Below are 22,243 nucleotides of genomic sequence, written 5' to 3' on the forward strand. Positions count from 1 at the left end.
ACAACAGACATGCAGTCTCGCTGAAGGTAATAAGGCTGGCGGCATGGTTCACAGGTGTCATATATATATCATGCGATGCGCTTAATTGCCACGTCACCTGATCATGGCAGGCCTATAAGTAGAGGCATGATTTTACACAAGCTTCAGATACCGGTGGAACAGACTTTAAGACACTAACAGTTTACAGGCGGTCGGCAATTAAGGTCACAGTTACAATAACTTAGGACACTAAAAGACCTTTCTACTGACTCTGAAAAACACCAGAAGAAACATGCCTAGGGTTCCGGCTCACCTGTGTGAACATGCGATAGACCTGCTGCAGGGAGGCATGAGGACTGCAGATGTTTTCAGAACAATAAACTGCAATGTCTGTAATATAAGACGTCTAAGACAGTGCTACAGGGAGACAGGAAGGACAGCTGATCGTCCTTGCAGTCAAAAATTACATGTAATCATGTGTCCCTCCAGACATGATTGAGAATGTGCAAATGCCTTGGTGGAAGAGTGGAGTAACATCTCACAGCCAGAACTGACAAATCTAGTAGAGTCCATGAGGATGAGATGCACAGTAGTACTGAAAGCAGCTGGTGGCCACCACATACTGACTGTTACTTTTGATATTGATTACGCGTACACCAGCGCTCGTGCACGTAACAGTAATGCAAAATGTAGTTACAGTTTGTTCCACACACTGCGCTGTTGTGCTGCGTGAAGAGTTTAAAGCTCTTTGAAAAGCCTATTGCGCACTGAAATAAATGCTTTTTAGCAACTGTAAAACCCGAATAATCCAAAATAATAATAATAAAAATAAGATTATATTTTATTTATAGTAAACCTAGGGAACGCTCTGCACTTTGTCTAAACCTGGAAAAAGGCTCAGTAAGTAAACACTCACGCGCTGTTCCCATAGCAACTGTACACTCAAAAAGCAACAGTTCTGTGGGTGTAACAGCACGCTTATACGTTAACATCTGTACGGTAAAGTTTACCAGCTCTTGACTCACTTTAGCACGCAAAACCCCCCAGCTAATAATGAAGAAAACATCTGCTTTCAAAACGTATAAACACTATAAAGAATCTTCGATGAACCCAGGTAAAGCTTATTTCTTATTGTCACAGAAATCAGATAATATGTTATTAGATGATAGATTGGAACAGTTAGCTAGTTAAAAACGTCAGCAAATGAGCTTGTTAGGTAACCAATGTTAAATATATTGTGTTATAAGCTATATTGAGAGAGCACAGTCATTAATGAAAACAAATCATCCATTGCGGCGCACTGCTAGGTGTCTGGTTCGGTTTAAGTGTTGAAATATCCGATCGAGTCTCATTTTAAATGTATCCCATTTGCGCTCTCTCTCTCTCTCTCTCTCTCTCTCTCGGTATTGGCGTTGGTGTATATTCCACCAATCACAGGTGATCATGTCACCCCACGCAATAGGGTTTTCAATACCGTACTAAGTAGCAAGTGAAATTGATAAATACACTACCAATGATACTTGAACATATATTTAGTACTATAGTATGTGGATTGAGACATAGACCCATTCTGCCCCCCCCCCCCCCCCCAAAAAAAAAAAACCCCAAACCAAAACAAAAAACAAAAAACCTTTAAAAAACCCCTCTGCAAATCAGTATAAACCCTCATAAAAATTTTTAATGGTGTCAATGGTTAACATGGGAATTGTATTGGTTTTAATGGAAACTTTAATGGTCCCTGTCTGTCTGTCTGTCTGTCTCTCTCTCTCTCTCGCCACACTCCATCCCTCATTTGGGATCCAATTTGGGATACATTTTCAACTTTGAGAACCTGGAGAGATTTATTTATTAGTATTAATAAGATTAATTTATTTATTTATTATAAATAAATATTTTTTGCAAAGGTTCTTAGCATTCTAAAGGCTTGAGCTGGAGCCTTTTTGAACAAGGAGACTCTTTGTTGAATGGTTCTACAAAGAAACATAATGAGTTGTAGTGGATGTAGTTAAAGAGTGAGGAATATAAGTCTGGACCTGGCTATGGGTTTGTGAACGGTAAAAGTTTTTCACTGATCATCTCATTGTGTTTTGATGCAGATTCTGTCATTGGAGACCCCGTGTCTCCTGAAGTACTTGTGGTTGAGAAGGTCAGTCATCATAATATTGAGCTGACCTGGAGAGCGGCACAGGAGGACCGCAGCGGCCCTAATGAAAACTGGACCCGCTTTGCTGTGGAACAGATGGATGCCAAAACTAACACATATAGCACCATATATATGTGAGTGCGTTCTGTCACATGCACTAAGTTTTATAATTAATAAGACAATTTATAAACACCCATTACATTATGTTTTTGCATAACTGTTTTGTGGCCTAGTGGTTAGCACATTTGCCTCCTAAAGCCAGAGTTGGGGGTTAGATTCCTGCCTCCACCCTGTGTGCCTGGAGCTTGCATTTTCTTCCCGTGCTACGGGGGTTTCACCTGTGTACACTGGTTTCTTCCCCCAGTCTAAAGACATGTGCTGTAGGCTGATTGGCATCTCTAAATTGATTGTGCCCTGCAATGGGTTGGCACCCTGTCCACCTTTGTGCCCCGAGTCCCCTGGGTTGAGCTCCAGCCTCCATGTGTAGGATAAGTGGTACAGAGGATGGATGAATGGGATTTTTTCTGCAGACTTAAGACTTTTACCTAAAGTGACCTGCATACTTATTATTACTTTGTTGATACAAAGCAGCAGACCAGAGCTCACCTACCTACATATCAGACCCCAGGATTCACCACAATTGGATCCACCACCAGCTCTCAGGATACAAGGAAGACATGTATCAAGGCTCTTCTCTGTCCTGGCACCCAGGTGGTTAAATGAACTTCCCCTGGTTGTCTGAACAGTTGAGTCACTGGCTGTCTTCAAATGAAGACTAAAGACCTACCTCTTCACCAAGCACTTAAAATAACACTTTATTTTATATATATATATATATATATATATATATATATATATATATATATATATATATATATATATTGTAGCTTTTGACCGCTCCAGATTCACCGTACACAACTGTCTCTCAACTGATTTGGCAAACTTACAAAAGTGCTTTGTTGTCTCCATCAAAAACTCATCCTCATGCTAGTTCACTAGGTGAGAGAATAAGAGTACCATGCGTTTAAAAATCCTTTTTGGGGAGGCTGAAAAATGCAAGACAATGATATATATATATATATATATACATATATATATATATATATATATATATATATATATATATATATATATATATATATATATATCTATCTGTGTGTGTGTGTGTGTGTGTGTGTGTGTGTGTGTGTATATATATATATATATATATATATATATATATATATATATATATATATATATATATATATATAATCATTGTCTTGCACTTTTCAGCCTCCCCAAAAGGATTTTTAAACGCATGGTACTCTAATATTCGGACATAGGTAATCGCATGCAATAACAGCTGTGATGATATTCAGTTCAACAGCACATAGACAATAAATTAATATTGAGTAACTGACATTTCAGACATAATATGGTTTATTATTATTATTATTATTATTATTATTATTATTATTTTTGCTCTGTCAACAAAAAATAGTTCCCAAAGAAGCCACAGCTGGATAGAGCATTGTGTGTTGCACAAACTGGCTGATAGGCTGTAGTAAGTGTAGCAACAGTTCCAGTATAAAGAACTATTGCTAGAATTGGATGTTTATGTAGTGAACACAGACAAGTGGAGTGATGCAAACAGTGAGATGTACCAGTGCTGTTATACTAGATAACACTTGTCCAATCAAATTAGCGGACCGGAACGAACTGTTGTATAAATGCAAATAACATCCATTCATGGAGCGAAATGAAGATTAAAGTAACACGTCACCACCACCACCACCACCAACAACAACAACAATAACAACAGCAATAATTCACAGACAGCTGTATTGTTTCAATTGCAAGATTCTCACATTTTGCCCAACATATGAAACAGTTAAATGGGTGTGTGAATGTGTATGTGATTTTGCCCTGCGATGGATTGGCACACTGTCCAGGGTGTACCCCGCCTTGTGCCCGATGCTCCCTGGGATAGGCTTCAGGTTCCCCGTGACCCTGAAAAGGATAAGCGGTATAGAAGATGGATGGATGGATGAATGGATGAAACAGTTAAAACAGTTAAAGTGCAGTTTTATCATAAACACTTAACCTCTGCAGTAATTCATTATGTGCTGCAGTTTTCTGTATTTTTCTTTTGCAAACAGTTTAATTTTGATTTTCTGTACGTTGTTCCAGAGGATACGGCACTCATCATATTGTTGAGGAATTAGAGCCATGCACAGTGTACTGGTTCAGACTGAGGATCAGCAGACCGAACGGGGAGTGCTGTCTCACCCCGGCTGTCTCAGCCTCTACGTCTAGTGAGTCTGCTCTTTTCAGTTTAACTATACAGTTCTGTTTCCAGCTCTGTTTCAGATGGAGTCAAATTGGAATTGGAGAATGAGACTGTGTTTAGCAAGTAGAAGCATGGTTGGTATTTGGAAAAAAAAGTACTAGTAACTAGTTTATTGTAATAAAAAGGGTCAAAAACGTGCCACAAATTTATTTTGGTTGGGATGGACAGTTATGGTAGTTCTGAGCTACTATAGTGGCCTTAATGTCAAGAGCATGGCAAAGCAAAGCCATCAATATTTCCATCATTATTATGTACTTCCTAACTGAAACCAAGTGTATCTGTTTCAGGGGAGCCACTGTATGGCAAACAACTGTACCAAGCTGTAAAGAGGAATGATGAAGAGGAGCTGAGCAAAGTGTTGCAGTCTGGGTAAGTGAGTAACTCCATCTTGATCAAATGGCCTGTTATGAGAAGTACATATCACAGCGAGATCCAGCATTTATATTATTAATATTCATAACACATTATATCTATTATTTTTACAGTAACAAGTAAATTCAATACGATTTTATTTGTATAGCACTTAAAGCAGCTTTACAGAAATCTGGATATACACTCACTGTCTACTTTAATAGGAACACCTGCACATTCATGCAGTTATCTAATCAGTCAATCATGTGGCAGCAGCACAATGCATAAAATCCTGCAGATACAGGTCAAGAGCTTCAGTTAATTTTCACATTAAACATCAGAATTAAGAAAAAGTTTGATCTCTGTGACTTTGATCGTGGCATGGATTTTGGTACCAGATGGGCTGGTTTGAGTATTTCATAAACTGCTGATCTCCTGAGAATTTTACACACAACATGCTACGTGGTTTACACAAAATGGTGCAAAAAACAAAAAACATCCTGTGAGATGAGAGTCTGCAGGCTGAAACACCTTGCTGATGAGAGAGATCAGAGGACAATGACCAGACTGGTCTGAGCTGACAGGAAGTCTATAACTCAAATAAGCACTCTTTACAACTATAGTGAGCAGAAAAGCATTAACGCACAACACATCAAACCTTGAGGTGGGTGCGCTACAACAGGAGAAGACCAGGTGATTTTCAACTGATTTTTATCTTCAACTGTCCAATTTTGGTGAGTCTGTGCCCATGATATTAGCCTCAGATTCCTTTTCTTGGCTGACAGGAGTAGAACCTGATGTGGTCTTCTGATGTTGTAGCTCATCCACCTCAAGATTAAATATTTTGTGCATGCCGAGCTGCTTTTCAGCTCATCCCGGTTGTAAAGAATGCTTATTTGAGTTACTATATCCTTCCTGGCAACTTGAACCAATCTGTCGATTTTCCTCTGACCTCTCTTTCCACCCACAGAACTGTTGCTCACTCAATGTTTTTTTCCACACCATTCTGTGTAAACTTTACAGATTGATGAATGTGAAAATCCAAGGAGATTAGTGAATTTATGAAATCCTCAAACCAAAGATTTCTTCATTCTTTTATTTTTAGTAGTATTTTACACAGGCACTAATCTTCTCTTATGCCTTACCTTCATCAGGACAGTGAATGTGAATATTTGTGTCGAACTGGGACTCACACCTCTCATGGTGGCCGCACAGAAAGGTTTTAGCAGGTAGACGTGTTTTTCCATGGGAAATTAGTGTAAACATATCTGATATATTAACCACTTGCATATCAACCTCTTGTCAAGTTGTTTTGCATTAGGAGCAAATAAAAACACTGATTGCATCAATTTTGTGTAATTATTATGTTTGTAGGATGGTCCATAAACTGGTAGAGCACGGTGCTGATATTCACATGAAGAATGGCAGTGGTAAAGACGCGTGAGTTTGGATTTACTGTTTGATTGGAGACTGTCTAATAGAATAGCAACTGATTAGTCTTTGAATCTTCAGGAACATCCAAATGAGGTATTTTATAAATCGTTCCAAAGTTATATTGTGTTTTGTTGACAGCCTGATGATGGCCTGTTTTGCTGGGCATTTGGATATTGTGAAGTACCTGCGCGAGTTTGGGGCTACATGGCAATCTCGGGACATGTGTGGCTTGACTCCTCTCCACTGGGCTACAGATGGGGAACATCTTCCTGTCATAGAATACATGATTCAGGATGGCTGTGAGGTTATTATCAATTGATTTCCATTTGTATGTCGGTTTAGTCCAAGTTTGTGCTTCTTTAATATTTGAAACACTACTTTCTCAGCACCTTACAATGTGCAGGATTTGAATTAGTCACTTTTTGTTGTACATTTGTCTTAAATTTTGAAACTGAAATGCAGTAGGGCCAAAAAATGTCACTACTCCAATTTGATCAAATTATGCTTTTGCAGCAGTATTCATTAATACAAACCATACACTGTAATTTTACTTAACGGTCGTGAAATAAACACATAATATACAGTCCCCTCTGAAAAATATTGGAACAGCAAATTTGTGCAATGCCTCTGATTGATTTTCCCTCTTTTCTCAGCTTCAAAATGGCTTGCTTTTCTCCCATAGACAGCTCACTGATCTTCATGTTGGCTCATCCTTTTAAATACAGTCATCACTGGTTAAACTGAAAGCTAAAACCAAGAGTAAATGATCAAAGATATTTATTGTTTAAATGAACAATCAAACAGGGCACACCTGGGTAACAAGAAAGACCTGTCAGTCACATGTTCCATATTTTTGCAAACAAATGAATTGGCTTTACCATTCCAATAGTTTCAGAGGGGACTTTATACGAGACTGTACAAATTGAGAGAATAAGACTCAGACGTTCGAATCCCAATGATGCCACAACCATCCTTGGCCGGGAGCCCAAGAGGGTAAAATTGGCAGTGCTCTCATGCGTACTCTCTCTCCCTTATCGATCACAGTGATACTAGCTAATTATGGGCCTCTGTGAGGTCATCCTAACCCTAATCCTATGCTGCCCCCTGACACTGCAGTTCGAAAATATGTGGTCGGCTGGCTTCACATGCCTTGTTTCCCTGGTTGGTAGCTGGAATTGACCATGACTAAAAATTAGAGAGAAATCAGGGGAAAGTTAAAAAAAAAAAAAGCCTAGTACACTGGATATTTAGATACATTTCGATTTCTCTCAAACATATTTTTGTACTGTAGTATTTCTGTAGGCTGTCCAGCTCTTTGGCCTAAATGTTACAGAAATCTTTTAGCTGCTTGTCCGTGTGCTTGCTGTGTGTATGTACACATTTTCATGTGTGTTGTGTATGCACTGTGTCAGCTGGATGTGATGGATGTGTCTCAGTGGACTCCTCTCATGAGAGTGTCAGTAGTGACCGGAAACGCCGCCGTAGCCTCACTTCTTATCCAGGCCGGAGCTGACGTCAATGTCCGAGACAAACACGGAAAGACACCACTTATGGTACTGCAAATTGGCTATGTGTAAAAAGTAATCGCTCTCAGGATATGCCTCTTAAGGCGTCACTTAAAAAAATGTAAAAAAAATAAATTGAAAAAAGAATGAAAGAAACAGGCTCTCTGTTAAAGCTCTGTTCTCTCTATTAGGTAGCTGTGCTAAACAATCATGAGCAGCTGGTGAAGCTCCTGCTGGATAGTGGCGCTGACCGGCATGTGAAAAATGACGTAAAAAATTAACTATAGTGTCTTTTACAATATGCATTTGATTAAATTATATAGGAAGAAGTTGACAAATACTAAATAAGCTTTTGTAATATTGACAAACACTTCTTTTATTCTTTCCTAGTGTGTTAAGTTTTTTTTTTTTATATCTCATTCCAGTTTGGATCAGGTTTAGCAGAAATGGCCAAAGCTTTTGGAAATCAGGTAAGTTAATTTAACAAAAATATTATTCCCCACCCCACAATTTTTGCATTTTGTTAAGAAGAAATTTCCCAACATTTCTTTTCTAGAACATCATCGACTTGTTGGAGGGAAGGAACACTCTTTAGAATTGGCATCAAAGAGAGAACAGTATTAATGTAGAGATGGCTTTGCTTATATTTTCTCATTCGTAAGTCGCTTTGGATAAAAGCGTCTGCTAAATGAATAAATGTAAATGTAAATTTAAATGGCATGATGACTTTTTTTTGCCAATACTGATGTAGTGATTTACTGTTTTTTTTTTTGTCATAGCAGTTACTTATTGTAAAAACTACTAAGCTACTAAGGCTTAAAATAATTTTTTTAACAGAAGCACTTAAAAATACAAGGAAAAATACATAGCTAAAAACTTACAAAAACAAAAAATGTCTGGGTTCCGCATGTAACCCTGTTCCCTGAGAAGGGAACGAGATGTTGCATTTAGCATAACAGTATGGGAGCGCCTTTACGCGCGCGACCGGTATCTGGAGCTTGTTTAAAATCATGCCTCTATTTATAGGCCTGCCATGATCAAGTGACGTGGCAATTAAGTGCGTCGCGTGATATAAATATGGCACCTGTGAACCGCGCCGTCAGCCTCTATTATCTGAAGTGAAGACACAATTCACAGGCCTGCCCTTGTACGACAAAGCTACGCAATGTCTCCTTCCCTTCTCAGGGAACAGGGTTAAATGCGTAACCCAGACATTCCCTTTCAAAGGGAACCCGACGTTGCGTTTAGCATAACAGTATGAGAACGAGAATACCCACTTCGTAATACTGAGGCTACAGCCTGTTCAAAAAGACCCAAACCCGAGGGTCACTGCAAGACACCCGAGCCAGGGGTGGAATGAAGATCCAGGCTGTGATAATGAATGAATGTGTGTGGCGTAGCGCACCCTGCAGCAGCACACACATCCTGTAAGGATACCCCTTTGAACAAAGCCTTCGAGGAGGCGACCGCCCTAGTGGAATGAGCCCTTATGCCCAGAGGCACCTCATAAGCCATAGAGATTGCTTCCACTATCCAATTAGAGATACGCTGCATTGACACAGCATCACATCTACTGTCGCCACCAAAGCAGACCAGCAGCTGCTCCGACTTACAACACTAGAGGGAGGGGTGGACGTAAGTACAGAGAGCCCTTGCAGGAAACAGCAGGTGCATCCTTTCTTGCTCCAGTGTGATGAACGGAGGAGGGCAGATAGCCTGCAACACCACAGGATGGGCAGCCGATGTAGGCATATTAGGACTATAATCCGGCCTAGGATACAGGAAGGCCTTGGCTAATCCAGGGGCAAAGTCAAGGCAGGAAGGGGCAATAGAGAGAGCTTGTAGATCTCTCGCTTGAGAGCTGTCAGGGCCAGCAGAAGAGCTACCTTTAGAGTCAGAAGCTTAGAGGCTGACTCTAAGGGCTCAAATGGGGCCCCGACAGACCTTCCAGGACCACGGAAAGGTCCCAGGAAGGTATGCACGGCCTGACACCATGCATGAACCTCGAAGTTAGAGGATGTTGCACCACAGAGGGCATCAACAGGGGGGTGGCTGGCCGAAATGGCGGCCACGTAAACCCTGATTGTAGAAGGAGCCAACCCCGCTGAGAAACGTCCTTGTAAGAACTCCAGGACTGTAGCTATTGTGCAGTTCACTGGGTCTAGCTGACATTCCTCACACCACAAGACAAAAAGCCGCCACTTGAGTGCATACAATTTCCTTGTGGATGGTGCTCAAGCGTTTAACATGGTCTCTACAACCTCAGTTGTGAGGTTGGGACGTGGCTAGCTGAAATGGCGGCCCTGTAAACCCTGATTGTAGAAGGAGCCCAGCCGGCTGAGAAACTTTCTTGTAAGAACTCCAGGACTGTAGCTGTTGCACAGTTCACTGGGTCTACAGTGGATCCCTGTGGATGGGAATCTCCCAAGGAGTGCCATCTAGCAGGGTTATTGTCTCTGAGAACCATATTCTAACTGGCCAATAAGGTGTTACTAGCAGCAGACATAGACTTTCTTGGCGAACTCACACTAGAACTTGTGGGAGCAGAGCGATTGGGGGAAAAGCGTACAGATGTGACCTCGGCCACATGTGCACCATTGCCATCCATGCATCCAGCAGCTCCAGCAAGGGACCCCAAACTTCCCTTTACCGAGCCACATTAACCAGCTCTGGCTGGGGGATCCCGAGGCGTTCCCAGGCCAGTGTGGAAATATAGTCTCTCCACCTATTCCTGGGTCTTCCCAGAGACCTCCTCCCAGCTAGACCTGCCTGGAACACCTCCCTAGGGAGGCGCCCAGGGGGCATCCTTACCAGGTGCCCAAACCACCTCAACTGGCTCCTTTCAACACAAAGGAGCAGCGACTCTACTCTGAGTTCCTCTGGGATAGCTGAGCTCCTCACCCTATCTCTAAGGGAGAGGCCAGCCACCCTCCTGAGTAAACCCATTTCGGCCACTTGTACCCGCGATTTAGTTGTTTCGGTCACTACCCAACCTTCATGACCATAGGTGAGGGTAGGAATGAAAATTGCCCGGTAGATCGAGAGTTTTGCCTTCCGGCTCAGCTCTCTTTTCGTCACAACGGTACGGTAAAGCGATTGCAATACCGCACCTGCTGCTCTGATTCTCCGACCAATCTCCCGCTCCGATGTCCCCTCATTCATGAACAAGACCCCAAGGTACTTGAACTCCTTCACTTGGGTTATGTTCTCATTCCCTACCCGGAGTAGGCACTCCATCAGTTTCCTGATGAGAACCATGGCCTCAGATTTAGAGGTTCTAATCCTCATCCCAGTTGCTTCGCACTCGGCCCCGAACCGATCCAGTGAGTGCTGGAGGCCATGGGCCGATGATGCCATCAGGTCCACATCATCTGCAAAAAGCAGCGATGAGATCCTCAGATCACCAAACCGCAATCCCTCCCCACCATGACTATGCCTTGATATCCTGTCCATGAATATCACAAACAGGATTGGTGACAAAGCGCAGCCCTGGCGGAGACAAACCCCCACCTGGAACAAGTCTGACTTTTTGCCGAGCATCCGGACACATCTCTCACTTTGGGCGTACAGCGATTGGATAGCCCTAAGAAGGGAACCCCTCACCCCATACTCCCTCAGCACCTCCCACAGTAGACCCCTGGGGACCTGGTTATACGCCTTCTCCAGATCCACAAAACACATGTAGACTGGTTGGGCATACTCCCAGGCCCCCTCCAAGATCTTTGCGAGAGTAAAGAGCTGGTCCGTTGTTCCACGACCAGGACGGAATCTGCATTGTTCCTCCTCAACCCGAGGTTCGACTATTGGCTGAACCCTCCATTCCAGCACCTTGAAGTAGACTTTACCAGGGAGGCTGAGAAGTGTGATACCCCTATAATTGGCGCACACTCTCTGGTCCCCCTTTTTAAACAGGGGAACCACCACCCTGGTCTGCCACTCCTTGGGCACTGTCCCCGACTTCCACGCAACGTTAAAGAGGCGTGTCATCCAAGACATCCCCTCCACACCCAGAGCTTTCAGAATTTCTGGACGGATCTCATCAATCCCCGGGGCTTTGCCACTGTGTAGTTGTTTGACTACCTCAGTGACCTCCGCCATGGAAATTGACGATGATCCCCCATCAGCCTCCACCTCTGCCTCTACCAGAGAGGGCGTGTTAGTCGGATTCAGGAGTTCCTCAAAGTGTTCCTTCCACCGTACACTTACTTCCTCAGTTGAGGTCAACAGCATCCCATCCTTACTGTACGCAGCTTGGATGGTTCCCCGTTTCCCCTTCCTGAGGTGGCGGATGGTTTTCCAGAAACGTCTTGGTGCCGACCAAAAGTCCTTCTCCATGTCCTCTCCGAACTTCTCCCACACCCACTGCTTTGCCTCTTTCACGGCAGAAGCTGCAGCCCTTCTGGCCTGTCGGTACCTTGCAACTGCCTCTGGAGTCCTCCGGGATAACACATCCCGGAAGGCCTCCTTCTTCAGTCGGACAGCTACCCTGACCACCGGTGTCCACCACGGTGTTTGAGGGTTACCGCCCCTTGAGGCACCTAAGACCTTGAGACCACAGCTCTCTGCCGCAGCTTCAGCAATGGAGGCTTTGAACATTGCCCACTCGGGTTCAATGCCTCCAACCTCCACAAGGATGCCAGAAAAATTCCTCCGGAGGTGTGAGTTGAAGATCTCGTGGACAGGAGCCTCCTCCAGATGTTCCCAGTTCACCCGCACTACTCGTTTGGGCTTTCCAGGTCTGTCCAGAGTCTTCCCCCACCCCTTGATCCAACTCACCACCAGATGGTGATCAGTTGACAGCTCCGCCCCTCTCTTCACCCGAGTGTCCAGAACATGCGGCCTCAGATCAGATGCACCTAGGGTGCTCTGGTACCACGTACACTTATGAGCCTCCTTATCTTTGAACATGGTATTCGTTATAGACAGTCCATGACTAGCACAGAAGTCCAATAACAAATGCCTGCTCGGGTTTAGATCAGGGAGGCCGTTCCTCCCAATCACGCCTCTCCAGTTATCTCCATCATTGCCCACGTGCACGTTGAAGTCCCCCAGCATAACTATGGAGTCCCCTACTGGTGCCCCATACAGGACACTGTTCAGGGTCTCCAAGAAGGCAGAGTACTCTGAACTGGTGTTCGGTGCATATGCACAGACAACAGTCAGAGTTCCCCCCCCCCACAACCTGTAGGCGTAAGGAGGCGACCCTCTCGTCCACCGGTGTAAACTCCAATGTAACAGCGCTCAGCCGGGGACTTGTGAGTATCCCCACACCTGCCCGGCGCCTCACACCCTGGTCAACTCCAGAGTAGAATAGAGTCCATCCCCTATCCAGGAGTACGGTTCCAGACCCGAGACTGTGCTTAGATGTAAGCCCGACCAGATCTAGCCGGTAGCACTCAACCTCCTGCACAAGTTCCAGTTCCTTCCCCCACAGAGAGGTGACGCTCCACGTCCCCAGAGCCAGCCTCTGCCGCCCAAGTCTGGTCTGTCAAGGCCCCTGACCTTCACTGTGCACCATTGCGTCCAGCCCTAATTGTGTGGGAGGAGTGAGGGTGAACCACAGTGTGTTGTCGCCTCGGAGGCGAACACATGCAGTCCGGCTTGGCCAAACCTCCGCCATATGGACTCCACCACTTGTGGATGGAGCCACCAATCCTCTCAGCCAGTGCCCCAACAGGATGTCTGCTCCCACATTCCAGTTGCCCAGAATGTACATTGCACTCACTGACAAAACTTTCCCTCTGTCCAGAGAAGAATTAGTTGCGCCTGCCTGAACAGGGGGCGCGGACATAATCCTCCCTGGTGGTCAATATATGAGACCACCGCTGTGTTGTCTGTAAACACATGGTGACCTCTCAATTGAGGAAGAAGGAATTTCAATGCTAGAAACATGGCCCACATTTCTATGCAATTTATATGTCTTTCCAGATGAGGGCCACTCCAGAGACCGTGAGCTGGACAACTGTCTAAGACCGCTCTCCAGCCCGTGAGGGAGGTGTCTGTCATTACCACCTTACGCTAAGGAGACACCCCTAGAGTGTGACCCAAGGCTAGAAACTGGGGACACTCAAGTTCTCAGAGCACGTAGGCATCGCCGCGTGACCCTGATTACTCTGAAGTTTCGTCCTTGGACGAAACCCCCACCTTCTCAGCCACCACTGAAACGGTCTCCTGTGAAATAGGCCCAATGGTATGACGTTGGCTGCCCATAAGCTACAATCGTCTCCCATAGAGACCGGAGGGGATGCCAAGATCCAGCTTTATCTTAATCAGTGTTGATAGAATTGACCCTACGCATGTTGGGGATAGAAACGCCCTCATCATAGTAGAATCCTTATAACACCTGGAAATGTTGTCCACTGTACTGGAGAAAGCATACTTTTCTGAGGTTCAACCTGAGACCCAAGCTCTTCATGTGAGTGAGAACAACATCTCGATGTTGAACCGGTAGTTCCCTGGAACCCCTAGTTGCCTCGGCAGCGGCTGGCCCAGATCCGCGAGGCTCTGAAACCCAACTCACTTCGGCTTCCGAGAAGAGAGCGAGTCGCGAGTGGAGCTGCCTGATGTAGGCGTTACAATGCGCAGCCTCCTGAGGCTGCCATCGCATGCTCTATCCCTACACACTTCACCAAGAAAGTGTGCACTACTCCCCGTGACGAAACGGGAGCACGCCGTAACACACTTCCTGAATTCTCTCACTCATATTTTTCTCTCTCGCTCATTCCTTTTTTTCTTCTCTTTTTTTAAAGGGATAGAAAAGTTCTGAGATTTTGAGAAAAGATATAGAGGAAATGAAGCGTCTTTTGTTTCTTTACACAAACAACCGACATGCAGTCTCGCTGAAGATAATAAGGCTGATGGCGCGGTTCACAGGTGCCATAATTATATCACGCGACGCGCTTAATTGCCATGTCACCTGATCATGGCAGGCCTATAAATAGAGGCATGATTTTACACAAGCTTCAGACACCGGTCGCGCACGCAAGGGTGCTCTCATACAGTTATGCTAAACGCAACCTCGAGTTCCCTTTGAAAGGGAACACAGCTTTCACACAAAATCACTTACACTGCAAAATAATAAAGAATAAATATAATAAAAACCAATCCTAAATTTTTTTTTACATCTTTCTATGTGTAAACATGTTCAGTTCCAGGAATGTTTTTTTCTCCAAACAAAATTCCAGTCTTTTCCATTTGTTACTTTTTCTCGGATATCTGAACCATTTTGCCAGCTCTAAATAAAAATAAACAAAAACACTATTGTTTTCCACTTCTTCAATATTGCATTCCTATGTTTTATGTATACTTATACCAGTGTTGATAATGAGATGAACGTGTTGATTAATTTTCTATAACAGCAGCTCTGACATTAGATCCAGCTGTAAGGTTTATATTAATGCACTTGTTTTAATCTATTACTGTTTCTACAGTAACTCACACTAGGACTTTTATGGCAGATGCGTTACATGGATTATAAAACATGTATAACAGCTGAAATGGTAATGTTTTCTGTTTCAGATGTTTATTTTTGTATTTTTGTAAGGAGTCTTCAGTGTCAGCATTGGAGAGAAGAAAAGCTGTAAACACTGGAAGTATTTGGAAGTAGGGCATTGCAGTGTCTTAATTTTTTGGGGGGAGAAAGTAAATAAATTTAAGAATGGCAAATTGCTCTAGTATACTTCAGGGTGTGCTGTTATAGGAAAATACAGTGCCCTTCATTAATATTGGCACCTTTGGTAAATATGAGCAAAGAAGTCTGTGAAAAATTGTCTTTATTGTTTAATCTTGATTTTTTTTGTTAAAAAATATACTCTGCTTTCATGGATATCAAACAATTGCAAAGAAAACACAGGTTTATATGATAAAAATATCTTTGTTAAATATATGTGTGCTACAATTATTGGCACATTTTTAGTCAATACTTTGTGCTACCTCACTTTGCCAAGATGACAGCTCTGAGTCTTCTCCTATAATGCCTGATGAGGTTGGAGAATACATGGCAGGGGATCTGAGACCATTCCTCCATACAGAATCTCTCCAGAGCCTTCAAATTTTCAGGTCCATGCTGGTGGACTCTCCTCTTCAGGTCATCCCACAGGTTTTCTATGGGTTTCAAGTCAGGGGACTGGGATGGCCATGGCAGGACCGTGATTTTGTGGTCAGTAAACCATTTTTGTGTTGATTTTGATGTATGTTTTGGATCATTGTCCTGCTGGAAGATCCAACCACAGCCCATTTTAAGCTTTCTGGCAGAGGCAGTCAGGTTTTCATTTAATATCTGTCCATGATGCCATGTATCCTAACAAAATGTCCAGGTCCTTGGAGCATCCTCAGTGTGTTGAGACAATATAGACACGTACAATTCCAGGTTGAGTCATAATATTTCCAGTTGACTGGAACTTCTTAATTATTGCCCTGATGATCGAAATGGGCATTTTCAATGCTTATACTATTTTCTTATAGCCATTTCTCATTTTTTGAAGCTGAACAACCTTTTGCTGCACATCACAGCTATATTCCTTGGTCTTACCCATTGTGATGAATGACTAAGGAAATTTGGCTTGTGTGTTACTGCATATTTATAACCCTGTGAAACAGGAAGTCATGGTTGAATAATTTTCTGTTCCTAGTCACCCAGGTGTACTGAAAAATATAAAATATCAATGGCTTAGTGGTTAGCACGTTCGCCTCACACGTCCGGGGTTCGATTCCTGCCGGGGCCATGTGTGTGCGGAGTTTACATGTTCTCCCCGTGTTGCGGGGTTTCCTCCGGGTACTCCGGTTTCCTCCCTCAGTCCAAAGACATGCGTGGTAGGCTGACTGGCGTGTCTAAAGTGTCCGTAGTGTATGAATGGGTGTGTGAGTGTGTATATGATTGTGCCCTGCGATGGACTGGCACCCTGTCCAGGGTTCCCCCCGCGACCCTGAGAAGGAGTAAGCGGTTAAAGATGGATGGATGGGTGGAATTCATAGGGGTGCCAATAATTGTGGCACACATATTAAACAAGGATATATTTTTTGATAAACCTGTGTTATGTTTGCAATTGTTTGATATCCATGAGACCATTTTTGTGAATTTTTTGGACAAAATATCAAAAGGTTAAACAATAAAGAAAATTTTGCACAGCCTTCTTTGCTCATATTACCAAGGGTGCCAATATTAGTGCAGGGCACTGTATAACCCCCTGTCATTGATGATTTTCTTATAACAGGATGTCCCATCCTTCCATTATCTGTACCACCTGTCCTACACAGGGTTGCAGGAAGCCTGGGGCCTATCACAGGGAACTCGGGGCACAGGGTGGGGACACCCTGGATGAGGTGCCAAACCATTGCAGAACACAATCTCACACACAGTTCACACACACAACAGACAGTTTGGAAACTCCAATCAGCCTACAACACATGTTTTTGGACTGGAAGAGAAAAGTGTACCTGGAGGAAACTCCTGAAGCACGGAGAGAACGTACAAGCTCCGCGCACGCAGGGTGGAGCAACCCCAAAAGTGCAAGGCAAATGTGCTAACCACACGGTTGCCTCACACTCCCAGTGTTAGGGGTTCAAATTCGGCTTCTGCCCTGTGTGTGCGGAGCTTGCATGTTCTCCCCAGGCTTCGGGGGTTTCCTCCGGTTACTATGGTTTCCTCCCCCAGTCGAAAGACATGCATTGTCCCAGGCGCCCTGTCTAGGGTGTCCCTGCTCTTGTGCCCAGAGTTTGCTGGGATTGGCTCCAGGCTTCCTGGAAACCTGTGTAGGATAATCAGTATGAAAAATGGATGGATTCATTAAACAACAATTTACACAGAACACCCAAACATAACTCAGTGGTGGAAAGTAAAGTCTTCTTTATTTACTTGTTTATTTATTTAACTTTTCAATCTTTGAATAACCCCAGACACAATTACAATTCAAGTTCACTTGTAATTTCACATCTTCAACACCAATTTGCTTGCAGTGTATAAAACAATGACATGAGTGAAACAGAAAGGAAATATCTCAATGCCAAAGAATTGGCTTCTTTTACGCAATCTACAGGCTGACAAAAATGTACCATGGACACTTACACAGAAAACAAACACACACAAATGTTTTTTTTTTTTTTTTTGTGGCAATGTGATGAAACGGCAAATGCATTTCAATACAGCACTGAGTCATCGATATAAACAGTGAAGTTAACAGTACTAAAGATGCCAGCAAGATATATGAAAGAAATGGTAAATGTAAACCAGCTTGTAATTAAAACAACTCCTGTTGCTTAAAAAGACAGTAGCTGTGAGAGGTGCCAGTTTTTCTTGAATCAGTATAGTTTAATGAAATAGGTCAGGAAACAAAAATCTGTACTTGTTGACTCACTTACATTTAAATAATGTCCTGGTGGGACATCAACAGAAGTAGTACAGCATCCAGTCTGCATTAGCCAGCATTATAGCTGAAAACAAAACTGAGCAAGATAACAATCCATTTTTATTTCTGTATGTTTTTAGTTGTAGTTCCTTCTTAGTGGATCTATAACAACTAGGTATTAAAATATATTGCAGGCTTGTTGATATAGTCACTATAACGTCTGTCCAATTTTTTACTTGCAAGTATGTTTTCACTAAAATATGCCTCGAGAAATGTTTTATGTTTGAAATCTCTGCTGAATGAAGCACCTTCAAACTTCAAGTATGTTCTGTTCACACTCCAGTTTCTATGCCACACAGAGCGTACGTAGGTCTAGTACTTTTACAACACCCATTCATATTTTTATTTACAGGAACATCACAGGTTTTTTTTTTTGCGTTGGTACAGACTAACTTGAATAAAACTTTGAATAAAACAGTCTCATGATTCGAAATGAATAAGTGTCCATAGTGTTGACAAAAGGACAAGCACAAACATGGTATTAAAAAGGTCACGATAATAACCACCGTAGAAAAAGTGTTGACCACAGTGCATTGTGTTCGTAAGACAATAAATATACATCTCATTTCTACAGTACCTGAGTGAGGACGCTGAGCACCTTGTGTGAGCCACAGAACCAAGAAGTTAGCACAGTTCCACTTCTTTCTCAAAGATACTCTAAGGAGTTCCACAGGGGTGTGCAGTGGGTTCACTCGAGTTTTCATAGTGCAAATAAAAATGTCCGTTCGCTGGTGGAATTCGTCCTTGATTTTATCAGGAGCTCGTGTCAGCGCTCATATAGAGACGGTGGTAACCTTGGTGTTGGCCTAGAGTATAATCAAAAAGTCATAGAATTAAATTTGTGCCAAAAGTATTTAACATAACTTTTCAAGGAATGAACAAAGCATTGTTTATTAACAGTTTTCTAAGTATCGTTTTCGCTAATCATGGTTTATGAATGCGCTGCCAGGGTTTTTGTTTTATGCTCCACAAGTTTACATTCTGGCACAAATCTCTCATGTGTGCGGGCTTAACAGCAATTTACTCTCATTGGCTAGTGAGATTTGGATTGACAACTCCCTGACCAGCAAGTAGAGACTTCAGTGGTGCGAATTTTGGAGAGCATTCTGGACGTGGATCCCTGTAAAGTTACAGTGTTTGTACTTTGCAGTGGAAATTACTTACTTAGTCAGTATATTAGTTCGTAATCAATATTATAGGTTTTGGTAGTCTCATATGACAATTTTTCAATTTCGCTGTTTTAAGCCCACCCACACAAGATTTCTACCAGAATGGAAGCGTAGTGAAAACTCTGGAGCGCATTCATGAACCATGATTAGCGAAAATGAAGCTTAGAAGACTGTCAACAAAGAATGCTGTTTATTTAAAGATCATGTTCAATTTTTGTCACTGTAGTTTACTGTTTTCACTTTCAGAGTGTTTTCTTCTCTCTCATTGTATATTTTTGCTCATTTCTTGAAAAGTTATATGCAATACTTTTGGCACAAATATTATTTTATATATAGTCTGAAGGATTTAGAAACATTTAGACAATATTTTACTGACCTTGCTGGCTGTGGTATAGCAGGTGGGGGCCGTGGTACAGTTGGGATTGGAATAGAAAGAGCACCGGTGCTGGATGTATGCACTCCAACTGCTGATGTGCTCCTTGCCAATCTGTAACCTCTAACTGGGGGGTCTGCAGGCAGTGGCTTTTGGGGAGGACTGGGCTTCTCATGGTCCTGTATACAACACAAAATAATAATGTCCTGTTTTGTAATCTTTTAGAGTACAGTTAAACCTTAAAAACTGCATTTAAAGAGAAAAAAACAGACATACATAACCACTAGATGGTGGTATGTTGCTGTCTGTTACAGGATCCCTGACTCCTTGCCTTGCCTCGTGTATCGTAATCAAGTTGGAACTGCTGTGTTTGCTTCCTGACCAGCAATTCTAGGGACGTATTCTGAATAAAGAAGTTATCTTATGCAGCTAATGTATTCCAAGGGTGTGGTAATGACGGGGAGGCAACTGCATGATGACTTGTATAGACTGTCATTCATGCTGCATTGTGTATGAATGACAGAAGAACTGTCATTTTTAAAAAATATAATTAGCCTTATAATTTCTTAATCTATTCATAGTAAATTGGATTTGTTATACATTAGAAACTAGTGGGTCTGTTTTAGTGCATTCACTAATGTATTGTTATTTTGGTTGGGCACAAGCCAGTCATTGCTTCCGGTACTTGCTGAGTTGCTATTTTCACAGAGATAAAAGTGCCTGTACCTGATGCACTACAGGTGCAATTTTCAAAATCTGCTGTTGCACTGGTATTTTCAACCCTCCGTTTGTAGAAATTGCATTTCTGTTGCTGGCTTAAAGTCCACACAAACCGATCTCAAAACTGTATTTTCCTGCCTCGTTTTATTTATATATATATATATATATATATATATATATATATATATATATATATATATATATATATATATATATATACACACACACACACACACACACACACATATACATATGTTACAACCTAGCTTTGTGGATGTTCACTATTTAAGTAATCGCACTTTAATATAAAAGCTACTCCACCCAACTATAACTAAACACAACTGACTAAACTATTTTACATAACAAATAACAAAATTTAATTGTGGTGAAGTGCAAATTTTCCAAGCCAGCTATTTCCACTACTAAATATCTATTAAATCTGTTATAAAAAAAAAAAAAAATGCCAATGCACTGAACACTCTGCTAAGCTGATCTGATTGTATTTGACATCAGCGCACACATTCATTCTACAACAACCCATTTTGTCACAAAATTACAAAGAATCTATCTTTTATACACCAATTCCATGATCTTATGCCTTATTTAAGGCTTGGGTTATGATGATATAAATAGCACCCTAGGTCTTTCTATGAGCCAATGAGGCTCTCCTGAGTGTGAAAGTGATTAATGTTAACCCTGCCTGAGCAGGGCTCTTCCCCATAGATTACAAGGTCACCATAGCATTATGGGAGTGGTTAGTCGTGTGTGTTGCAGCAGCACCTAAAGAAATGTTGGGACTCTCACAGTAAACTGTGATTCGGTCAACCAGCCAAGTTAACTGATGTGCTCGCATTATAGCTTACACGAGTGGCTTGGTACTCAAGCTAACAATGGGATCATCATTACTAACCAGATCATCAAAGACCAAGTAATTTTGCTGATGAGTTCTAGCGCATACTCTTGAAACAGTTTGTTAAAATAGCGATATTATTATCAATCCCTCCAGGATATTGCGATCACAGAAACTCAGCCAAAGCCATCTTTGATTCATGTGCGTTGAACATGAGTACACCTAAACGGTATCATTTACCAACAAACATCTCTGCGAAAGACAGTGCAAAACAATTTTGTCAATTCAAGTAGTTTTCCACAAAAAAAACACAAAACACTCTGCAAATTACATCACAATTTTTTTTGAAAGCCACAAAATCAAGCATTTTGATTGCAAAATAAGTGACAGACATATACAGATAAGACATTACTTGAAAAGCACATGCTGAATTTTGCAGTGTCTATTTTCTTGTGATGAATCTGAGAGCATATTATTATGACTATTGTTTCAGTACAGAAGTCACATCCCACAGTTTTGATGATGCTTTCTTTATAGCCCTTGGGATGTCTTTTAATACAGTACTTTAAGGCAAGGTGGGATATTCAATACTAACACAGTCACACACTGACCAGTACTTACAAATCAATTTTGCAATGAATCCTAAACTCATTGCTGTTTCTGGGAACCCACTGGGGAGCCCACACTGATATAACTACAAAACAATCTCTACACAGTCTCTTAAGTCTTTGGAAAAATATTAAATCCAGAAATATATTAAATCTCAGCCTAGCTGTCAGCAAAGTACCTCTACAGCTCATGCTGCTTGTTTGATTTTTACTTTTAAAAAAGCAGAGGCCCCATGGGGTGGGTGGTGGTTACGTCCTCAGCAGGATCGTTTGAGTTGGCATGAATGCCCACTGGACAGTGCTGGTCTCAGCTTCCCACACATACTGAGCACTTAAGAGAGTCATTTTAGCTCTTCTGTTATGGCGGCGCTCTCGG

General features: G+C 42.3%; 2 protein-coding genes across 4 annotated transcripts in view; one reads left to right on the plus strand and one right to left on the minus strand.

Moving 5' to 3' along the window:
• Window positions 1-906: 906 nt before the first annotated feature.
• fank1 (fibronectin type III and ankyrin repeat domains 1) lies at window positions 907-11,225 on the plus strand. The gene is made up of 11 exons (XM_017475392.3): window positions 907-1,093; window positions 2,076-2,256; window positions 4,295-4,419; window positions 4,742-4,823; window positions 5,960-6,034; window positions 6,180-6,245; window positions 6,378-6,543; window positions 7,652-7,792; window positions 7,936-8,013; window positions 8,170-8,214; window positions 8,301-11,225. The coding sequence occupies exons 1-11, from the start codon at window positions 1,033-1,035 to the stop codon at window positions 8,337-8,339; spliced, it is 1,059 nt and encodes a 352-aa protein (XP_017330881.1). The 5' UTR covers window positions 907-1,032; the 3' UTR covers window positions 8,340-11,225.
• Window positions 11,226-17,583: 6,358 nt separating this feature from the next.
• The window catches only part of LOC108270250 (disintegrin and metalloproteinase domain-containing protein 12), a 171,953-nt gene continuing 167,293 nt past the window's right edge, over window positions 17,584-22,243 (minus strand). For all 3 annotated transcript variants that reach the window (XM_017476732.3, XM_017476733.3, XM_053682469.1), the window contains exons 22-23: window positions 19,693-19,868; window positions 17,584-18,953 (exon numbers count right to left, since the gene is read on the minus strand). In XM_017476732.3, coding sequence (XP_017332221.1) covers window positions 18,914-18,953; window positions 19,693-19,868 — 216 coding nt within the window. In that variant the 3' untranslated portion in view covers window positions 17,584-18,913. The remainder of the gene's footprint in view (window positions 18,954-19,692; window positions 19,869-22,243) is intronic.

This window comes from Ictalurus punctatus, chromosome 9 (genome assembly GCF_001660625.3).
Source record: "Ictalurus punctatus breed USDA103 chromosome 9, Coco_2.0, whole genome shotgun sequence".
NCBI classification, from domain to species: domain Eukaryota; kingdom Metazoa; phylum Chordata; class Actinopteri; order Siluriformes; family Ictaluridae; genus Ictalurus; species Ictalurus punctatus.

What these genes read in the sequence shown, in the direction of transcription:
- fank1 (XM_017475392.3), top strand. Translation starts at nt 1,033, where the DNA reads ATGAAGAAAACATCTGCTTTCAAAACGTATAAACACTATAAAGAATCT. An exon ending in AGCAAAGTGTTGCAGTCTGG is followed by an intron (nt 4,824 to 5,959) that starts GTAAGTGAGTAA and finishes TACCTTCATCAG; the next exon opens with GACAGTGAATGTGAATATTT. An exon ending in TGATTCAGGATGGCTGTGAG is followed by an intron (nt 6,544 to 7,651) that starts GTTATTATCAAT and finishes GCACTGTGTCAG; the next exon opens with CTGGATGTGATGGATGTGTC.